General features: G+C 32.3%; 2 protein-coding genes and 1 pseudogene across 3 annotated transcripts; 2 read left to right on the forward strand and 1 right to left on the reverse strand.

Moving 5' to 3' along the window:
* Positions 1–1,399: 1,399 nt before the first annotated feature.
* On the forward strand, positions 1,400–4,769 carry LOC104747668 (uncharacterized). The gene is made up of 8 exons (XM_010469342.3): positions 1,400–1,945; positions 2,036–2,131; positions 2,295–2,405; positions 2,494–2,803; positions 3,093–3,183; positions 3,278–3,611; positions 3,727–3,875; positions 4,112–4,769. The coding sequence occupies exons 1-8, from the start codon at positions 1,670–1,672 to the stop codon at positions 4,629–4,631; spliced, it is 1,887 nt and encodes a 628-aa protein (XP_010467644.2). The 5' UTR covers positions 1,400–1,669; the 3' UTR covers positions 4,632–4,769.
* Positions 4,770–5,510: 741 nt separating this feature from the next.
* On the forward strand, positions 5,511–7,566 carry LOC147927308 (uncharacterized; annotated as a pseudogene). Its single transcript, XR_015582456.1, has one exon. The product of XR_015582456.1 is annotated as an uncharacterized LOC147927308 (transcript).
* LOC104747669 (zinc-finger homeodomain protein 6) lies at positions 6,462–7,414 on the reverse strand. The gene has a single exon (XM_010469344.3). It carries the CDS (start codon positions 7,412–7,414, stop codon positions 6,656–6,658), a length of 759 nt encoding a protein of 252 aa, XP_010467646.1. The 3' UTR covers positions 6,462–6,655.
* Positions 7,567–20,196: the final 12,630 nt, after the last annotated feature.

Consider the following 20,196-nt stretch of genomic DNA (forward strand, 5'->3'; position numbering starts at 1 on the left):
CTTTTTTACCAAAAAAAGGGTACTCTTAAAAATGAACCCTTCCCAAGGGCATTTTTAAAAAGTGGAAAGAAAAAAGGGGCATTTTTGCTTTTCCCCCTAGAAAAAAGGGACATTTTTGCTTCAAAAATCTGAAAGTATAAAACAATAGTCATGACATGTGTACAAGAGTGTTATGATAGGAGAATATGTCTCAATAAACAGTAGTTCTACGAATGTGGTTGTGAGATCTTACAAAAACTTCATATGTTAATTTCATATATTAAAGCAAATTTGTATATAATAAAAAAATGGTCTCTCCCACTAACAATAAAAAAGAGCTCTCTCATCACATTAGATAAACAATGTATACGTCTAATAGTTAGTTTTTTATAGTTGTATTTAATAGTTTGTTATAAGGCTATAGTTTAGGCACATTATAAAGTTTTAATAAAATAACAAATTTATGTAATACATAACAAAACAAATAATTTTATGTATATTCAGATTTATTGAAAACACTATAAAAAAAAATCAAAAAAAAAATCAGGCAAAATAAAAAAAGAACAAACCCGCCCGTCGGGCGGGTCTCTCCCTAGTTTATGTATAATTTTTGTAACATCTATTTTATTAATTTTTATAATAACCAGTTTACACGTAGATATTATAAAGAGTTATCGCAATATAAAGGAGTAACAACAACATAAACAATAGTATTCATTTTTTTTAAACTATTATATAAAAAATGATTATAAATTTATAATAGAAAGAAACAAAGATAAATCAAGTTATTGCTGTAAATAAAAAAACAAACAATAACGTATACTGATGTACATTAATTAAAATACAAAGTTTTAATCTAGGTTGCATGGAAACGGAAACGGATACGAGGAAAAGAAAAAGAAAAACGAAACATTTCGGAAACGACAAACGACTTTTTTCTAAAATTAGGAAATGGAAACATTCTGAAAACTTATGTATATATATACATATAATATATTTATATCTGTATATATTATATGCATAATGAAACACCAAACATAAAAACTATATTAAAAAGCTTCAAGCAATAAAAATTAAAAATATAAATATTAAATAGTTGAATTAAAACACTAATAGCATTATATATTTCTATCTATAATGAATATTTATATTTTTAAATTATTTATATTTTTAAATTATTTATTTATTAAGTTTCAAACTAAAAAAAGTTTCCATAGTATATCCAAAACAGAAATAGAGTTTCATCGTGTTTCCAAATAGAAATTTTAAAAATCGTGTTCCCGTGTCTTGTTTATTTCTAAGAGTTTCCGTTATTTTGAAAATGGATAACGGACCTCAAAAAGAATTTCATGTTTTTAATTTAAAATTTAAGCCAAGTGCGAAGATCTAATATGAAAACTGGGCTTTAAACAAGGGGGCCAAAGATGGGCTCAGAATTAAAATTGAGCCCATAGCTTGATTCGAGTCTGTGACAGCTCACAAACAAAATCATAAAGACTCATCATAACCTAGCCACCGTGGGGTTTATGGTCTTGCCTGCCGGAGAAACTTTTCCGACGACTGTCCACAACCATTTCCATAATAACCCTTGGGAGCACCATTTCTCAATTCGAAATGTTTGAATTGTAGAAAGATTCTTTTTCGTTTCTTAATTGGGGTTTAGGAAGCTGCTTCTAGTCGTGTACTCCAAATGGCTGCTTCTAGACTATGTTCCGCGGCGGCGATAGCTGCTGCGTTCACTTCCATGTCGATGTCACAGAACCGCGCCTACGCTGACTCGCGATTTCGCTTTCCTTTCTTCTCATCTTCACCTCCAGCAGAAGAATCTCCAACCGATCACAAGTCTTCATCGACGAATTCTAAATCGGACTCCGATGAGCCTAAAGGATCTGGTTTCGATCCTGAGTCTTTGGAAAGAGGTGCTAAAGCTCTTCGCGAAATCAACAGCTCTCCTCATTCCAAACAGGTGATTATTGAATCTCTAGAGAATCTGTGGTTCTTCGTTGTTTGTGTGTGTTGAGACGTTGCTTACATGATTGTTCTTTGTGTTCACCAGGTGTTTGATCTAATGCGAAAGCAGGAGAAGACTCGATTAGCTGAAGTAGCGGCTGAGAAAGAACATAATGAAGCTATTCAAGCTCACAAGGACATTGTGAGTTAACCTTCTCCTATGTAACTTGCGTTTTCTTTATCTTCTTGCCTAGAGGTTTTGATTTGATGTTGAAATCAACTGTCGTGTTTATGTCTTTGTAATTTCATTGTAAAAGCTGGGAAGTGATAAATATGATTGTTTTTGGGGGCTTTGAATGGGGCAGGAAAGACAACGGAAGCTGGCTGAGGAGCAGAGGAATCTAGTGCAGCAACAGGCACAAGCAAAAGCGCAAATGCTTCGATATGAGGATGAGTTGGCAAGGAAGCGACAGCAGGTACTTTCTTTAGGAAGAAACTATGTTTTAACAGTTTTTAAGGATCCTTAACTGAGAAGTCGTTTGACTTGGAATGGAAATTTTGCAGATGGATCATGAAGCTCAGAGAAGGCATAATGGTGAATTGGTTAAGATGCAAGAGGAGTCTTCTATACGGAAAGAGAAAGCAAAAATTGCCACGGAAGAACAGATTCAAGCACAGCAGCGCCAGACTGAGAAAGAGAGAGCTGAACTTGAGCGAGAAACAATTCGCGTCAAAGCTATGGCTGAGGCTGAAGGCCGAGCTCATGAAGCTAAACTTACTGAGGAGCAGAATAGGAGAATGCTTCTGGATAGGATCAATGGTGAAAGGGAAAAATGGCTTGCAGCAATCAACACAACCTTCAGTCACATTGAAGGTATAAACCTTATAAGCATTGTTCCATCCTGTTATTCTTTGGTTCTCTCTAGATTGTTCTGAAACTAAGTAATCTTTCGAGGAATATTTTAGAAGACATCCAAAGAATAGGAGAATTCTTATAAGGAGAATGCTTAAGCATTGTTCCAACCTGCAGATGTATAAACCTTATAAGCATTGTTCCAACCTGCAGATGTTTAATTCTCGCTTTCAGAAGTTATATGCAGCGAATATATTGCTATTAAAAAATGTGGCTTCATATTCATTTGCTTCTATATTGAACTTGTCAGGGGGAGTCAGGACCTTATTAACTGATCGAAATAAAATAATTATGACTGTTGGAGGAGTTACAGCATTAGCTGCTGGGGTTTACACAACTCGGTATGCATCTCCTAATTTTGCAATATGTATATCTCATTTTAGAAACCTATGTAGCTGTGAATTAAAAAGCTTAACTGTTTTCTTATGATAACAGAGAGGGTGCTAGGGTTACCTGGGGTTATATTAACAGGATTCTTGGGCAGCCATCACTTATCAGAGAATCTTCCATGGGTAGATTTCCATGGGCAAGCTCAGTGTCTCAGTTTAAGAACAAAATTAGTACAGCTGCAGGGGCAGCAGCATCTGCAGAAGGAGAAAAACCCCTTGAAAATGTAATTCTCCATCATTCCTTGAAGAAGAGAATTGAGCGTCTTGCTAGAGCCACCGCTAATACCAAGTCCCATCAAGCTCCATTCCGCAACATGATGTTTTATGGGCCTCCAGGTACTGGTAAAACTATGGTGGCGAGGGAGATTGCTCGGAAGTCGGTGAGTTAATTTTCTTTATGCAACTGCGAACTTGAGCCACATTTTATGAATCTACTATGGATTGACCAAATTCATGCCTTGCTTTTACACCTGTTTTGATTATATTGTGCTGCAGGGTCTTGATTATGCTATGATGACAGGAGGAGATGTTGCTCCTCTTGGTGCACAGGCTGTAACAAAAATCCATCAGATATTTGATTGGGCTAAGAAATCAAACAAAGGCTTACTGCTTTTCATCGATGAGGCCGATGCTTTCCTATGCGAGTAAGATGCTTTCACCTCTTTTTTTATAGCCTTTTGGTATTCTAGTGCTTCTCATCTACTAGAATTCTATACAATATAGTTTGAACCAATATTTCTCTTACTCGGATTGCAAATTTTTACCAACACAAGGCAGAAGTCTGAGCAAAATCAGTGGATAGTCCATCGATTACTAAAGCTCATTTTGTTACTTCCTAGTGTCCAGGTTTGTTTTCTTAATAATTCATCTTTTATTGCAGACGTAACAGCACGTACATGAGTGAGGCCCAGCGCAGCGCTTTGAACGCGTTACTATTTCGAACCGGTGATCAGTCACGGGACATAGTTCTTGTCCTAGCTACAAACAGACCCGGTGATCTTGATAGTGCAGTCACTGACAGGATCGACGAAGTTATTGAGTTTCCTCTCCCTGGTGAAGAAGAGCGCTTCAAGCTCCTCAAGCTCTATCTCAACAAGTACCTAGATGGTGAAGACAAAGAGTCAAACCTTAAATGGAGCAGCTTTTTCAAGAAGAAGTCACAGAAGATAACCGTTGAAGGAGACCTAACCGACCAAGTGATCAGAGAAGCTGCAAAAAAGTTGGAAGGTTTCTCTGGTCGTGAGATTGCTAAGCTTGTTGCTGGTGTTCAAGCTGCGGTGTACGGACGAAAGGACTGCGTCTTGGATTCCCAACTATTTGAAGAAATTGTGGATTATAAAATTGAAGAACATCACCAGAGAATCAGACTTGCGACTGAAGGCGGCCAATCGTTTCCATAGTTTTGAATTGATTCTATATAAAAATGAAATAGTGAAAACACTGTTTGAGTGACCGGTTCTATTTCGGTTAGCTAGAATTGTGGTGCAGTTTTAAATTTCGGCTTACCAGCACGGTTATGCAAACCTCTTTAGAAACAAGGGTTTCTGAGCTCTCTCTCTCTCTCTCTAATCGTCGTAGTACTTTTTCCCAAGTATGGTGTACGAGGGGAACAAGACCAGCCGTTTAATAGGACACGTACCCACAACAAAACCTCATCCCTTTGTAGTTTGTAGCCACGTAACCTCATCAAAACACGTGGAGAACAGTAACCGCTTCTCGGAAAGACCACTGGTCTTGGACTCGAGCGTCACTTCTCTTTAAACTAACTAGTATAAACTTCCAAGGACATTGGAACTAGAATCAAAACATTTAAACAAGGGAAAAAAAAAAAGAATTAGTTTGATCCGTCCGTAATCACTCGTTAAAAGAGATTATGGAGAGAAGAAGTACGACATTGGTGTCGCTGGTTGTTGTTGTGGTGCTGACGTGACAGAGGGTGTTTTGGAAAAAGGAATGAGACGACGCCGCAGGAGAAGTCTGGTTCATGGGCTGGTTGAGTCTCCGACAAAACCACGACGTGAGTAAATTGGTTACACCCACTTCTGGCCTAAATCAGCCGCTTACGTACCACCCATCACGTTGATTCTATTTTGGTCTACACTTTCTCATTTTAATCATAATTCATAAGTAAGTAGTGTCTTCTTGGTTTTTTGTTTTCTTTTTGTTTTCTTTTCTAGAATCTTTAGATTCGTTGACTACATTGGATATATAGGCACGTATTTTTGGGCGTTATTATAGGTGACATTGAGTTGAGGGGTTACTCTTTTTGTAGTGGATTTGGTAGCATTAGCAAGAAAGAGGAAGTAGGAATTTTCCAAAAGAAGAAAGATGGATGCAGGGTAAAGCAGCCAGAGTCGCGGAAAAATAAGTTATGATAAAACACACAATACGTCAAGGACTCTACTTACGATCCACAATGCAGGTTGTGCCAAGGATTTTGCCGAGAATGAGGCACAATATGCAAAAGATTTCGCTTCTCTCAAGGCTGGTACGGGGATGTAAAGGACATCGCCTACGAGAATTAGAAAGCGGGATATGCAATAATAATGCACGCAGTGCAAAGGATATCACCTATGAGAAGGCGGGACACGTGAAGGATTTTAACATATGATAAGGTAGGATCTGCTTACGAAAGTGCGCTGAGTGTGATGGAAACTAGTTATGATAAGGCCGGTGATACAAAGGACATGGCCTTTGAGAAGGAGGGCAATGTAAAGGGCATTGACATTAAAGAAGGCATGCATTGCAAAAAAAAAGACATGGCCTATTGAAAAGCGGGGGATGCAAAGGAATAAGATATTGTCTCTGACAAAGCAGGCAATGCCAAGGACGTGGCCTACGAGAAAGCTGACAACGCTAAAGACACTTATGAGAAGGCGGGTAAAGGACATGGCCTATGATAAGGTGGGATCTGCGTATGACATTGCGCACAAGGCAAGGGATTCTGGTTATGTGAAAGCTGGTGAGGCCAAAGACTTCGCCTACAACTACAAGGCAATAACAAAAGATACAGCTTACGACAAGACTGGCGATGTGATCAGGATGGCAACGGACAAGACAAGTGAAGCGTATGAATGAGCCAAAGGGAAGTCAATGAGTGCCAAAGATATGGCAGCTGGTCAAAGCAGAACATGCAATGTAGTACCGCAAAGACAAACCAACAAAAGCAATGGTTGATTTGGTTGACTATATAGAAGACAAGTCACAAAATACGCTTACGAAACCGTAAATTAAGAAGAAGGCTTTTCAAGTCGCCAGAGAGATACGAGACTATTATGCTGAGCTCTAAAAGCAATTTGTTATACAACAATCCTGAACCTAAATCCAATCTCCTTTTCAAAATGTTAAAGCAAGATCTTAAAGTAAAGGAACGTTGAATCGAACAAAGAGAAGTAAAAATAGTATGTTTATATATAAAAATCTCTTACAAATCCTTCTTCTTTGCTGCCTGTTTATTGTTGTGCATCCAAACTTTAAACACTTGTCTTTTCACATTAATCTCACGGCAAAACCGATTCACTTCATCGTCTTCTTGCTTTGTCATTCTCCAACCAATCTTCTCAGCAAACTCCATCATCTTATCCTTTTGTTCTTCATTAAACTTTGTCCTAAACCGTTTCTTGGGCTGAAACTGATGAAACTGATCCACTCCATTACCACTAAAAGATTGATGAAACTTGTTTAGATCCTCCGTCGATGACTCCGCCGGACCACCACCACCTCCTCCGCCACCGAAGCTCATCATAATCGGAGACACGTGGCGGCCAACGAGTGGCCTTTGAGAATGGCCAAAGCTATTGAAATTGACAACAAACAAACCGTCGATCTCTTTTCTATGGAAGCTCCGGTGACAGTCACAAGCTGCACAAAGAAGAGACTCAGCCGTACCATCTTCCCCGGAAGACATAAACTCGCCGCAACCGTCCACCACGTGTCCACCGGAGCTTGCCGCGTGGTTCTTTTGGCATTCTCTATACCTCGCCTTCCCCGGGGAAGTAGTTTGAGGCCTAGCGTATGACCTTGGAGCAGGAGCTATAGAAATGGGGTTGGTATCAAGATCCGGATCCGGGTCCGACCCGTTTCTTTTGGTGGTGGGTTTATCTTTGTCGGCGGTTTGGGGGTAAGCGTACGGAGGAAGACGATGATGATCTAGAACTGATGGTTTACTTCTTACCATCTCCATTTTCTCATCCTTCTTCTCTCTGACCTCCGTGTCTCTTTGATCTTGAAGCTTCTTGAAAAAGAAGATAAAAAACCCTAATCTTTTTTTTTATATAACCTTTTTCTTAAACAAAGAATATAAATTTCTTCTCTTATCTCCCTCTTCAAAACCCTAAGCTATTTTAATTAAACAAGTCATCATATATAGCTTTAGCTTCATAAGCTACCTATTAGAGAGAATGGAGATGATAATTGATAAAATATCTATCTCTTCCAAAGTTTCAAACCTTTTTTTTTTTTTGACTTTGACTTTGTCTTAGTCTTAGTGATAGCCCACCAAAACCTACACTAGACTAATCTCAAGTCTACAAGCAATTAAATTAAAGGTGAATTTGATCTAACCCTCATTTAAGAAGAGATTAAACCCAGCAAGAAAAGAAGATAAAGTTTAGGTCTTTACTAATGGAGAGGAGAGAGGAGAGGAGAGAGAAAAGAAAGACATGAGGAGAGAGATTATGTTTTTGGTTTTTCTAGAGAGAGAGAGAGAATTGTGTTTCCTATTGCCCATCAATTTCCAAGAGAGAAAGCAAAAAAAAAAATCTAAGGAAGAGATTGGGAAAGCAAGTGGGTTTGGTCTGTGCCAATAATAACCAAGTCCACTATCAAACAAGAGATGGAGAGAGAAAGTAAGATGTGGACTTGTTAGCAGACAGTGCCACGTTGTTTCTCTATCATACAGTGTCCGCACATTGGTCGTAATACTCTCATAAATGATCTTTTGTTAAAAAAAGAAAAAGATGTTAGATACTGATATCATCTTGTAAGTTAATTAACTCGAATGTCTCCTAACACTCAATTAGTATAGTTGATGAGGTTAATGTGGCTTAGAGTAAAATACGTAGGATTAGTGTGATCCGTGCTGAACAAAAGAGTGCAGTCAAAATTTTCGTTTATATACTATGGTATGTTTCACATTCACATAAGTCATAACCAAAAAAAAAAAGTCATTACAAAAATTCGATTTGTCATATATGTTAGATAATCGTAAGTGGCAAATTAAATACTTAAATCTAGAATTTCGGATACTTTTATGCTCTGAAATACTTGCTTACATGTATGTGCATTTTTTTTTTTCAATCTAAACATTAATTAAAACAGAACTCCTAAATTGGTTGCCCAAACTGAAGGAAAGTTGTTTACAAAAAATCGTTTCCGACACTAGCAATCGACAAAAGTCGTTTCCGACATGTATGTGTATTTATAAATTAAATACTATAGAAACGTAGACATACCTGTTGTTTTTATAAATTAAATAAACTCTCTTTATCAAATTAATTATCCTAACAAATTTCTTTAAAAAAATAAGAAGCAAGAACTTGAATTTTTTTTAAAATGCATGTTGCTATTTGCTTTTAGTTGGTTCTATTTTTTATATTTATTTTTATATTTATACGAAGGAAAGTGAATTTATAATTGATATTTTTATTTTAATTTTGAAACTAATATAGATCACAAAATATATCGGTGATTAATCCCTTTTCAAAAGAGTATGATAATATACCACTTTCATTTGAAGACATGATTCCACTATAACTTTAATAAAATTGATCTATCAAATTAATTAACCTATTAATTTTCTTTTTAAAATTAAGAGACAGGAATGCATGGTATGGTTTAATTTTAGTTGACTACATTTTTACAATTTTTTAAGTTTATTATTTCTTAATATTTTTAATAGTAAGAACCAAAATTCTCATCGATATTCTAATTTCAACTTTGAAACCAATATTGATTCAAAATTAATATCTATATTAACATTTTTGAAGTACATTTTGGTTTATGCCCTTTAAGTTTTACTTATTTAATTTTTTTTTTACAACATTAACCCCCAAAACAATTCCATAAATAACATTGCAGAGAAACTCAAATACTAAACTTTCTTAAATTGACCAACATTTGTTACATTTATTGCCATATTATCTTAACAACATCTATATATTTTGATTTTTCCAAAAACAACTCTACTCATTAAAGTTTTAACCCATTAAGTCTCCAAAACTATTTTTATAAATGCTAGAATCTCTCAAATTGAAATGATATACAACAGATTTTCCATAACAAAAGTTTACAATCTCCATAATTATATTAACATTAATAAATTTTCTAAACTGAAAATCCAATTATAAAATGTCACATTAAATATGTTGAACCCCCCCCCATATAATTATCATAAACTATATATATTGACATGGAAAAATTATAAATTATGAAAATATGCTAATTTGGTAAAACAATTAATATAATTAAACTTGATAAAAAAAACTTATTTTGATTTTTTTTACGCAAAAACTTATTTTGATTTTGGTGAGACGGGTTGGCACTAATCTCATATAGAGAGTTAAGTGAAATTGTTTTTTTTTAACACTTTTAGATGTGTACCCGGAGATAAATGTATTACTAGACTATACATATACCACACGGGTTAAAACCTTGAAAACACTATAAAAATCCTATACTTTGAATACTTATATCAAATACTTGTAAAATTTTATATTTTTAATCTATATTAACATTTTTGAAGTACATTTTGGTTTATGCCCTTTAAGTTTTACTTATTTAATTTTTTTTTTACAACATTAACCCCCAAAACAATTCCATAAATAACATTGCAGAGAAACTCAAATACTAAACTTTCTTAAATTGACCAACATTTGTTACATTTATTGTCATATTATCTTAACAACATCTATACATTTTGATTTTTCCAAAAACAACTCTACCCATTAAAGTTTTAACCCATTAAATCTCCAAAACTATTTTTATAGATGCTAGAATCTCTCAAATTGAAATGATATACAACAGATTTTCCATAATAAAAATTTACAATCTCCATAATTATATTAACATTAATAAATTTTCTAAACCGAAAATCCAATTATAAAATGTCACATTAAATATGTTGAAAATCCCCCATATAATTATCATAAACTATATATATTGACATGGAAAAATTATAAACTATGAAAATATGCTAATTTGGTAAAACAATTAATATAATTAAACTTGATAAAAAAACTTATTTTGATTTTTTTTTACGCAAAAACTTATTTTGATTTTGGTGAGACGGGTTGACATTAATCTCATATAGGGAGTTAAGTGAAATTGTTTTTTTTAAACACTTTTGGATGTGTACCCGGAGATAAATGTATTACTAGACTATACATATACCACACGGGTTAAAACCTTGAAAACACTATAAAAATCCTATACTTTGAATACTTATATCAAATACTTGTAAAATTTTATATTTTTAAAATTACTAAAACATATAAATTTAAATTTTAAAATTAAAAATATTGTCCCGCGGTGTACCGCGGGTTAAATCCTAGTTAATTGTACAATACAATCACCTCATGGGTAGCAAAAAAAAAAATTGTCTACCAAACCCTTAGAATCAGCGGGTGAGGCAAAATAGAAATTCTTGAACTGTGAAACATAATCTCTTGGTGTATCAAAGCGCATTAAACATTCTAAATGCATGTTTAAAGTAAAAGAAAAAAACGGAGTAAATGACATTGTTTTGGCTGGTCTCGTGTTTGAAAATGCGACCCCTAGATTCAGAAAACTTTGTTTCACTGAGAGACATAGAAAAGACTCGGAGGAGGCGACGAATCTGTATGTAAAAGTGAGAAAAAGTCAGTATGAACATCAACACAAAAAAAGAAATAAATAAGGCGAATGATGTTCGCATATAAATGTAAAACCAAGATATATATGCATATGTACAATTATGGTTCTGATTGGTATCATTAATTAAGATCGTTTGCAAACGAACCATTCTTATGATCACCAATTAACATATAGTTTTTGGAGATAGTGATTGGAGATTTTGGTTGGAAAAGATGGTTAAGCCTTACTTTCGGTGATTGCAAACACCAACTTGAGTCACTCAATGAAACCAACATTTGGTAAGGTTTAAACGTTACACAGTTTTTATTTTGGTATTTTGTTTTCTGTTTTTGGTATTTTGTTTTCTGTTTTTGGTATTGAATTATTTTTATCTGACAAAAATAAGAAAAAGTAGTGAATACAATCTGATTTTACTCATAATTTTCAGGAACTTTTTAACCTTTTTATTTAAAAAAAAAACATTATTGAGAAGAAACATCAATGAAATTTTTCTTTCTCTTATATATGTTTGCTTCTTACAACACCATTGTCTTAATACAAGTTTTCTTCTCATACAAAAAAGACAGTTTCATTTTGCTCCAAAAATAGTTCTTGTTTCACAATCAATATTTTAAGTCCATCCATTATGACTTCCGAGCATTGTCCAAAATCATTACATGGGAGATCATCACCTCCAAGATCATCTGTTTCGAACCGTGGTCCAGTAAGTATTGATTGCATTGTAGATTTGATACATAAAAATTTAATTTAATTATGTTCATATTTCATATTATGAATTAATAATAATTTATTACTTTAATTGTTCATATTTTCCAATCAAACTAAATACTCAACCACTCTTTTTAACAGTACCATCTTTTCTCTCCGCTATCTTTAATCGCTGGTTTTTTAACTGCTTTCTCTGCAACCGCTCATAATTTTCTAACCACTTTGTTTAAACATGGTTACCAATGAGAGCTATATATACCACATAAACTGGTTTTGACTGTGAAGTGACCTTAGTGCAGTGGCAGGAAGTAAGTCCATTTGTAGAAGGCATTATCACACTCGGGATTTTAGGATCGAGTCTCGGCTCCTAGAATGTAGGAATTTGGCTAATGGGCCGATCAGTCGTAGCCCAATGATTGACAAAAAAAAAAAAACTGGTTTTGACTGGTGACTTAATTAAAAGCGGTTGGAAACTTAAGTGCTCATGTGATTACTACTCTGACGAATAGTTAAAACAAGCGGGTAACACGAGAGAATTGAATATAGTATGTTGTTGAAAGAAGCATTTAAGAGGTTAAACGAAAAAAGGAGGATTCGCCGAACTGTACATAAGAGTTACAAGACTCTTCCGGTTCTTACTTTAGTTTTTTTTTCTTACCAGTCAAGTAGTAGTACAACAGTTGTATCTTATAGCCCCGTGTGTTTTATATTTTAGTTGATGGAAAAATTTATTAGTAGCTGAATACGTAGATGAATGAGTTATCAGTTATCACTTACCTGAACGATTTCAGTCACCTAGCAAGTAGCAGGCAAGTATCATTTAAAAGTTTTAAACCCCACTAAGAACAATTATCTTAGTGAGAAAAAAACAATTATCTTTTTATAATACTAATCTCTTTACTATTTAATCATTTGTTATCAATCATCATAATCATTATTTGACCATTGGTTTTAATTCAACCATTGCCATCTCTAACTACCTTTTTTGTTTTGTTTAACAATACTTAATTTACCCCAACGGGTTTGATTCCTAACCAGTAAAATTGGATTAAAACTTAATTATTATTTTGATTAATAAAATGAATGTTAAAAATAAGAAATTAAAAAGATAGTTGCATATGTTTTAAAAATGTGAGTTTTAATTTATTTGCCAAATTGATGAAAATATATTGTTTTTTCCTATACAATAAGAAAGGTATTTAAATGATTTTTATTATTCTACAATTTTTTTAACTTTTTCATTAGTTATCACTCACAACCAAAATTTAACTGTTTGTATTATTTACCTAGCTTCTTCTCTCTTCCCCATTTTTTATTTGGATATGTAGCTATCTAATTTATGATAATAAGATAGTATTGTTGAACAAACAATGCTCTTAGTCATGGTTGATTCCTCCAAAATGAAGAGCCAAAAGATCACTAACACCATGATAGAAAACCAAAAAAAGATTGTATTGCTGGGATAATGATTATGATTCGTTCATGGCATAAATGATTATTATAATTTATGTAGTTAAACAATTATATTTAGATCTAAAATGTCAGTCTAGATACATGTAACTCTACGAATTGTTCATGTGCGACATGTCCCATCCCATATGCTGTTCCTCACGGCCACACGTCCGGGGAAATCTAACTCGAATATTTATTTTATAATAAACAATACTTTATATTCTTAAATTTCTAATAATGCATTTTTTCGAAAATAATATTCAAAAGTTTAGGAGACAAGAAGAAAATGAATATGTTGCATACTATATAATTTCCGGCATATATATAATTATTTGGATAGTATAGTTTTCGTGCAATTTGTATGATTTGGATTCCTAACTAGATTTAATAACAGAAAATATTCAAGTAAAAACTTTGACAACAACAAAAAAATAACTTTGGTAAAAAATATAAACGATACACAATATTCATAGTGTGGATCATATCCTTTAATTATTGTGAAAGTTTAGGAACAATGGGTCCGAGAGAACTGGAGGAAAAACGGCTTTTTCATACCTCGACAATAGCCCTGTGTTGAATTCATACATTTGACTATTGATCAGGCCTAAACATACATTATGTTTATGAATATTTGAATTCCGTACCCCAACTTTGAAATCAATACCCCAAGTATAATTGTTGTGCCATAACATACAAAAACGTGTTTATCGACTAACTCTGTTAAGCTTCCGTTTAACCGTTCTGACGTGGATTCCACGTGTGCGCAGCGATCCAAACGACGTCGTTTTGGCTAAACAGAGAAACTAAAATTTTGACCAAAAAGACGTCGTTTTTTATTTCTCTCACAAAATCTCTCGTCCTCTCTCCCGAAACTCTCTCTCGCAGGTAGGAACCTTAGAATTTGGGCATTTTCAATTTTTGAGTCTGACTCGAAATTGAAAACGCCCAAATTCTAGGGTTCCTCTGCCGTGAGATAGTTTCGGGATAGAGGAAGAGAGATTTTGTGAGAGAAATTGACCAAAACGACGTCGTTTTGGTCGAAATTTTAGTTTCTTTGTAGCCAAAACGACGTCATTTGAATCGCTGCGCACACGTGGAATCCATGTCAGAACGGTTAAACGGAAGCTTAACAGAGTTAGTCGATAAACACGTTTTTGTATGTTATGGCACAACAATTATACTTGGAGTATTGATTTCGAAGTTGGGGTACGGAATTCAAATATTCATAAAAATAATGTATGTTTAGGCCAGATCAATAGTCAAATGTATGAATTCAACACAGGGCTATTGTCGGGGTATGAAAAAGCCATTTTTCCGAGAACTGGACTCAGTAGTGAAGTAATGATAGGAATTCATTTAGAGTTTGGCTAACGAAGAAAACAAATATTGAAGCATGAGAGTTTTTTTGTTCGATCATCAACAGGAGTGATATATTATTAATAACTCTAGCCGAGTTTTTTTACTAGCACTTAGTTTTGATGATATTTACTGTCTATGTTGCATGGAAATGGAAATGGATGTAGGAAATGATTTTTTCTAAAATTAAGAAATGGAAACGTTTTGGAAACATATGTGTATATATCTGGATATATATGTATATACGTAATAAAACACCAAACATAAAACTTATACCAAAAGAAATATTTGAAATAACACAAATTCAAAACATAAATATTAAATAGCTGAGTTAAAACACTAATAATATTATATATTTATATATATATATATATTATGAATCTATATTTTTAAATTATTTTATTTATTAAGTTTCTAAGCTAAAATAAAATTTCCATCGTGTTTCCAAAACGAAACGGAGTTTCCATCGTGTTTCTAAACAGAGATTTCTACGAATCGTGTTTCCGTGACTTGTTTCCGTGTGTCCACGAGTTTCTGTTTCTTAAACGTTTCAGAAACGAAAAACGCACTTTAAAAAGAGTTTCCATGCAATATAGCTTATTGTTAATGTATATAACAATTAATTAAAATATACAATGTTATTTGTTATACAAGCCAATTGTCAGAGTAATTTCATATAAGGATTTTAAATAGTTAGTTAACAGTTTTTCGTACTATAATTATTAGTTATAAAGTCCTATAAAAATAAGAGAATATGCACTAGATACCACAAAAACAAAACATAATTAAGAAAATACTACAATTGTACAGTGTTTGTCAGAGAGTACTTTCTCTCTTCAAATATAATTACACTTATATCCATTTCATATATTACATGTTTTTTTTCAAATATCATGTCATTTTTCTTTTACAAAAACAACAAACTCTCTCTCCCCTCATGCACTTTCTTTCTCTTTCAGCACTTTCTTTCTCTTTCAGCTTTCTCTCTCTTCTCTTTCCTCATGCTCTCATATTCACTCAGTTTTCTTTATTACTTTCTCTCTCTTCTCTTCCCACGTATTCTTTCACTCTCTTTCTCTTCTTTCACAATTGACTTTACAAACACATCAAACAACATCAATTCTTCTTTTTCCTGCCTATTTCTTCTTTTCAGTTTTTCTCTTTCAAATTGCAGAAGATATCTCACTATATGTCTTTGGATGTTAATTTCTGTTGTCGTGTTTTTTTTATTTAATTCACGGCATTTTGTTTTGTAACACATTATTTTATCAAATTATACATGATATATTGTACTTTTGTATTTTGTTTAAGGGCAGTTTTGATTTTTCACTTCTCTAGAAAATGATAGTTACCAAACTTTTCTGACAATATGGTATTTAATTTTCTTTCAAAATTGTGGTATTCACTAATATTACTCTAAAAATAATAAGTAGAAAAAGTGATTACTGGTCCATTTCTCAGTCTTTTCATCGGAATTCAATTCTATCAAATTATATTAAATTGTTCTGCGTAGGAAGGATTGAATTATGAATCATGTCTTATTGATCTAAAAAATGTATTAAAAAATAAAGGTAAACACAAACGAATATAATGATTATAGAAACAAAGTGCTGGAATAATTTTGGATGACAGGACATTTAAGAAGAATATTTTGAATACAAAGCTAAAGAACCTTGATATATAGTTTTTTTTTTTGTTAAAGGGCTATAAGAATCTACATTTGGTTTAATTTAATATCACGACAATCGCTTTGAAAGTAAAATCATATGCTTATCAAGTAATGTATAGAAATTGTGTGGAAAGTTCCGTATTGGAAGTTTTCTTTCCATGATCAACGAAGATAATCATCCTTGTAGTCATCACTCACTACAAATGGTATTTAGCTCATTTTTTTTTCTTTCTAAAATGGTATCAGATATACCAAAAATAGTAAAAGTTGTAGTTCAAAAACGATCTAAAACGTGAAAATAAGAAAATACTAATAACTAAGAATATGATTCCATCCAAAACATAATATTTATTTCATTATTTGGTAACTCAAATACATACGAGAAAGAAATTCTACTACAACAATTATAAAAGTCTATGTTACATGGTGTATAAAACATTGTCCCATAATCATGTTCATCTTCTTTTGCATGGTATATAAAACATTGCCCCATATATAATCATATGTATCTTTCAAAGTAAGAAAACTCATTTGGTTTCTTTACTTAACAGAATGAGCAAAAGTTTGTGTTCTGCCTTATTTTGTTTCGTCACGCTAATGTGTAAATATGTTCCCGATTAATTAGGATAAGTCCCAATTAGGATAAGAAACAAAACACACACCGGGATATGTTAAAAAAAAAAAACATATCTTAGCTATAGAAGAACAGATATTGACGTAAAAATACGTAGATAATTAAAAGAAATACATGACCAGGTGTAATGCATCTGGATACTCTGGCAACAACAGAATATTTTTTCAATATGAATTTTGAATTGTTAATAAGTTAAAATATTTCTCTAACCTTTTTTTCTTAAAAACATGTCGACAATGACACCTTGTTATGGAGCAATTTCCGAGTAACTGATAAGATAAATACTAAAATAATCGTTAGCTTGTTATGTCACAATCTGTTTATGTATGGATTAAAATCTTCGTTAATTGCATTGGGCATGCAATGAGGACTTGCTCAACAAATACATCACGTGGCAATTGCCCAGCCTTTTGTCTTGCACTCTCTGACCAAGTGTTAATCACCTTTACTTTGGTTCATGATAATAATAATTTTTTTTTTTTTTGCTTTTGTAATAGTATTATTTGTTTTTTTTTCCATTCTCAGTCCAACTTTTGTTATTTTTTATTTGCGGGAAAATTCTCAAAAAAAACACCAACTATTTAATATTTGCCAGAAAAAATATGAACTTTTTTCGTTACTAGAAAAATACGTAAACTATTTTTTAGTTGATAAAAAATACACGAACTATTATTTTTTTCCAGTTTTTCCTCGTCTCCGTTACGATCGTTAACGGTATTGTCACGGCGTTACTATTTTGAAAAAAATTCCAGAAAAAAACACAAACTATTTATTTGTTGCCAGAAAAATACATAAATTTTTTTTCTTTGCCTGAAAAATACATAATTTTTCATTTCTTATTTTTCTATTAACAATGTTAAAGATCATAACTCATAATTTTTCTGCTCTCTTGAACTTCATACAAGTTTTCACTACTATTTATGATAACTAAATTCAAGAACAAAAATACACAATTAGATTAATCAATTTCTAAATTTCTCAATTAGTATTATTTTTGCATAATTAAATGGTGAATTTGGTTAGGTTACAAGAGTTGATGTTCCACAAAATGGCTATAATCTACGATCTTGATCAAGTTTGCGTACACCAGCCCATTTGATGATTTACACTGGCTATAAGCATCATAAAAGGTACTAAACTAAAGAGATGCATATTTTTTGAAATGTATACAAAGGTCTACAAAGGTGGAGATCTCATAAAATTTAGAGAAATGTTGATGAAGTTTCAAAATTTGTAAAATCAGTATAAATCCAAAAACAATACTAATTGTGAAATTTGGAAATCGATTAATCTAATTGTGTATTTTTGTTCTTGAATTTAGTTATCATAAATAGTAGTGAAAACTTGTATGAAGTTCAAGAGAGCAGAAAAGTTATGAGTTCTGATCTCTAACATTGTTAATGGAAAAATAAGAAATGAAAAATTATGTATTTTTCAGACAAAGAAAAAAAAAGTTCATGTATTTTTCTGGCAACAAATAAATAGTTTGTGTTTTTTTCTGGAATTTTTTTCAAAAATAGTAACGCCGTCACAATACCGTTAACGATCGAAACGGAGACGAGGAGAAACTGGAAAAAAAATAATAGTTCGTGTATTTTTTATCAACTAAAAAATAGTCTGCGTATTTTTCTGGCTACAAAAAAAGTTCATGTTTTAGTATGGCAAATATTAAATAGTTGATTTTTTTTTGGGAAATTTTCCTTTTTTGCTGTAGATTCTCAGTTCTAGTAGGTTAGTACTATTAGGCCATCTTTATATGGAGAACATGAGGGGTGTTCTTAGCCTATTAAAATTATAAATATAAGGAATAGTGGCAGAAGAACACCAAGATCAGTTCTTGATGTAGAACTGATCTTGGTCTAGTTCTAAGCTGACGTGGCAAGCTGTGAATGGATACAATTTTTGCAGACAATTTTTCACAAATTAAAAGAGGATTTGATTGAGAATATATGGAATAAATTTGGACATTAAAGTATGTATTAATTAAAAAAATGTTTGTGTGTTTTAATTAAGTAATATGTTTGTTTTTTTTTTTTTTTTTTTTTATCTTTAATGTTTTTTTTGTTTCACAAAATTTTGGTATTGTATTTTGAATTTTAGTAAAAGTTTTATAAGTTTGCAATTTAAATGTTATTTTAAAAGTTTTTATAAATGTAATATGTTTAAGATTATTATATTATTAAATCTTATGATCTTAAACATGTTCTCCCAATAACAAACTTCTTAATAAAAGATCTAAACTAATGATCTTAAATTATTTTCATAATATTTTTACTCTAAGAACACCCAAAAGTGTTCCCCTAACAAAGGCCCTTAGAAGGGAGTAGCGCAAGTTAATTAATAAAGTAATTAGGTTTGTTCAAAATCCATTTTACATGGTAACTAGCAATTGATTCGCGCTACGTGCGGTAGTTAGCTGAATATGTATTTTGGATTTTGTTTTGATTTTGGTTTGTTAGTTTTTTTGTTGGATATTTTATATACAAATATGTTTTGCAGTAAGTATAATTTAGTATGCTGTTTTATTTATAATAACTTTAGATCATTTCCTGTATGTTGTTAGTTTTCCAGATTTTTCAAGTGACTGGTAGAAATCTCTTAAACTCAAGAGTATCACTTTTTCTCTTCTGTGAAACTCTAAAGTATTATTTTATATTTAGTATATCATGGTAGATGATATTAATTTAAATATATATATGTATGAAATAGTTGGAAACTGAAATGAAAGAGATAAATACATAAGTTTTAAATAGAATTGCAGAAACTGAATTTTTGCATGCCATTTTTTATAACTGTTGAAAGGTTTTTTTCTTTATTATTATTACGTCTTCTGTTTCTGACATTTGAAAGTAAATGCGAACCGTTAAATATAATTATAATTATCCAATATTAAAATAAAAATTTGTATAGATGTCAAATTTATTTTATTAAGCGATATATACTTATCTATTTCTTTTAATATTTTTCACAATTAATTCTTTTATTTTCTAATATACACTCATCATATTTACATCTACTCTCTTTTCATATTTTATTATCTCATATCATTTATTGCTGAGAGTCACTTATAGGTACAATGTTCGATTCCCTACAAAATAAAATGTGTGATTCACTTATTGCTGAGAGTCACTTATAGGTACACTCTCATTTCAACGGAAGTCGCACACCTAGGCCATGAGTCCTCTCTTAATCACTTATTGACTCTATCCAAGTCAGCATCCTTCAGCATTACCTCTTCCCTACCCTTTATCGTCTACCCTCTCACTCTCTGTACCAGACTACACTACCAATGGAG

Source organism: Camelina sativa, chromosome 15, assembly GCF_030686135.1.
Source record: "Camelina sativa cultivar CO46 ecotype springtype chromosome 15, ASM3068613v1".
Classification (NCBI taxonomy): domain Eukaryota; kingdom Viridiplantae; phylum Streptophyta; class Magnoliopsida; order Brassicales; family Brassicaceae; genus Camelina; species Camelina sativa.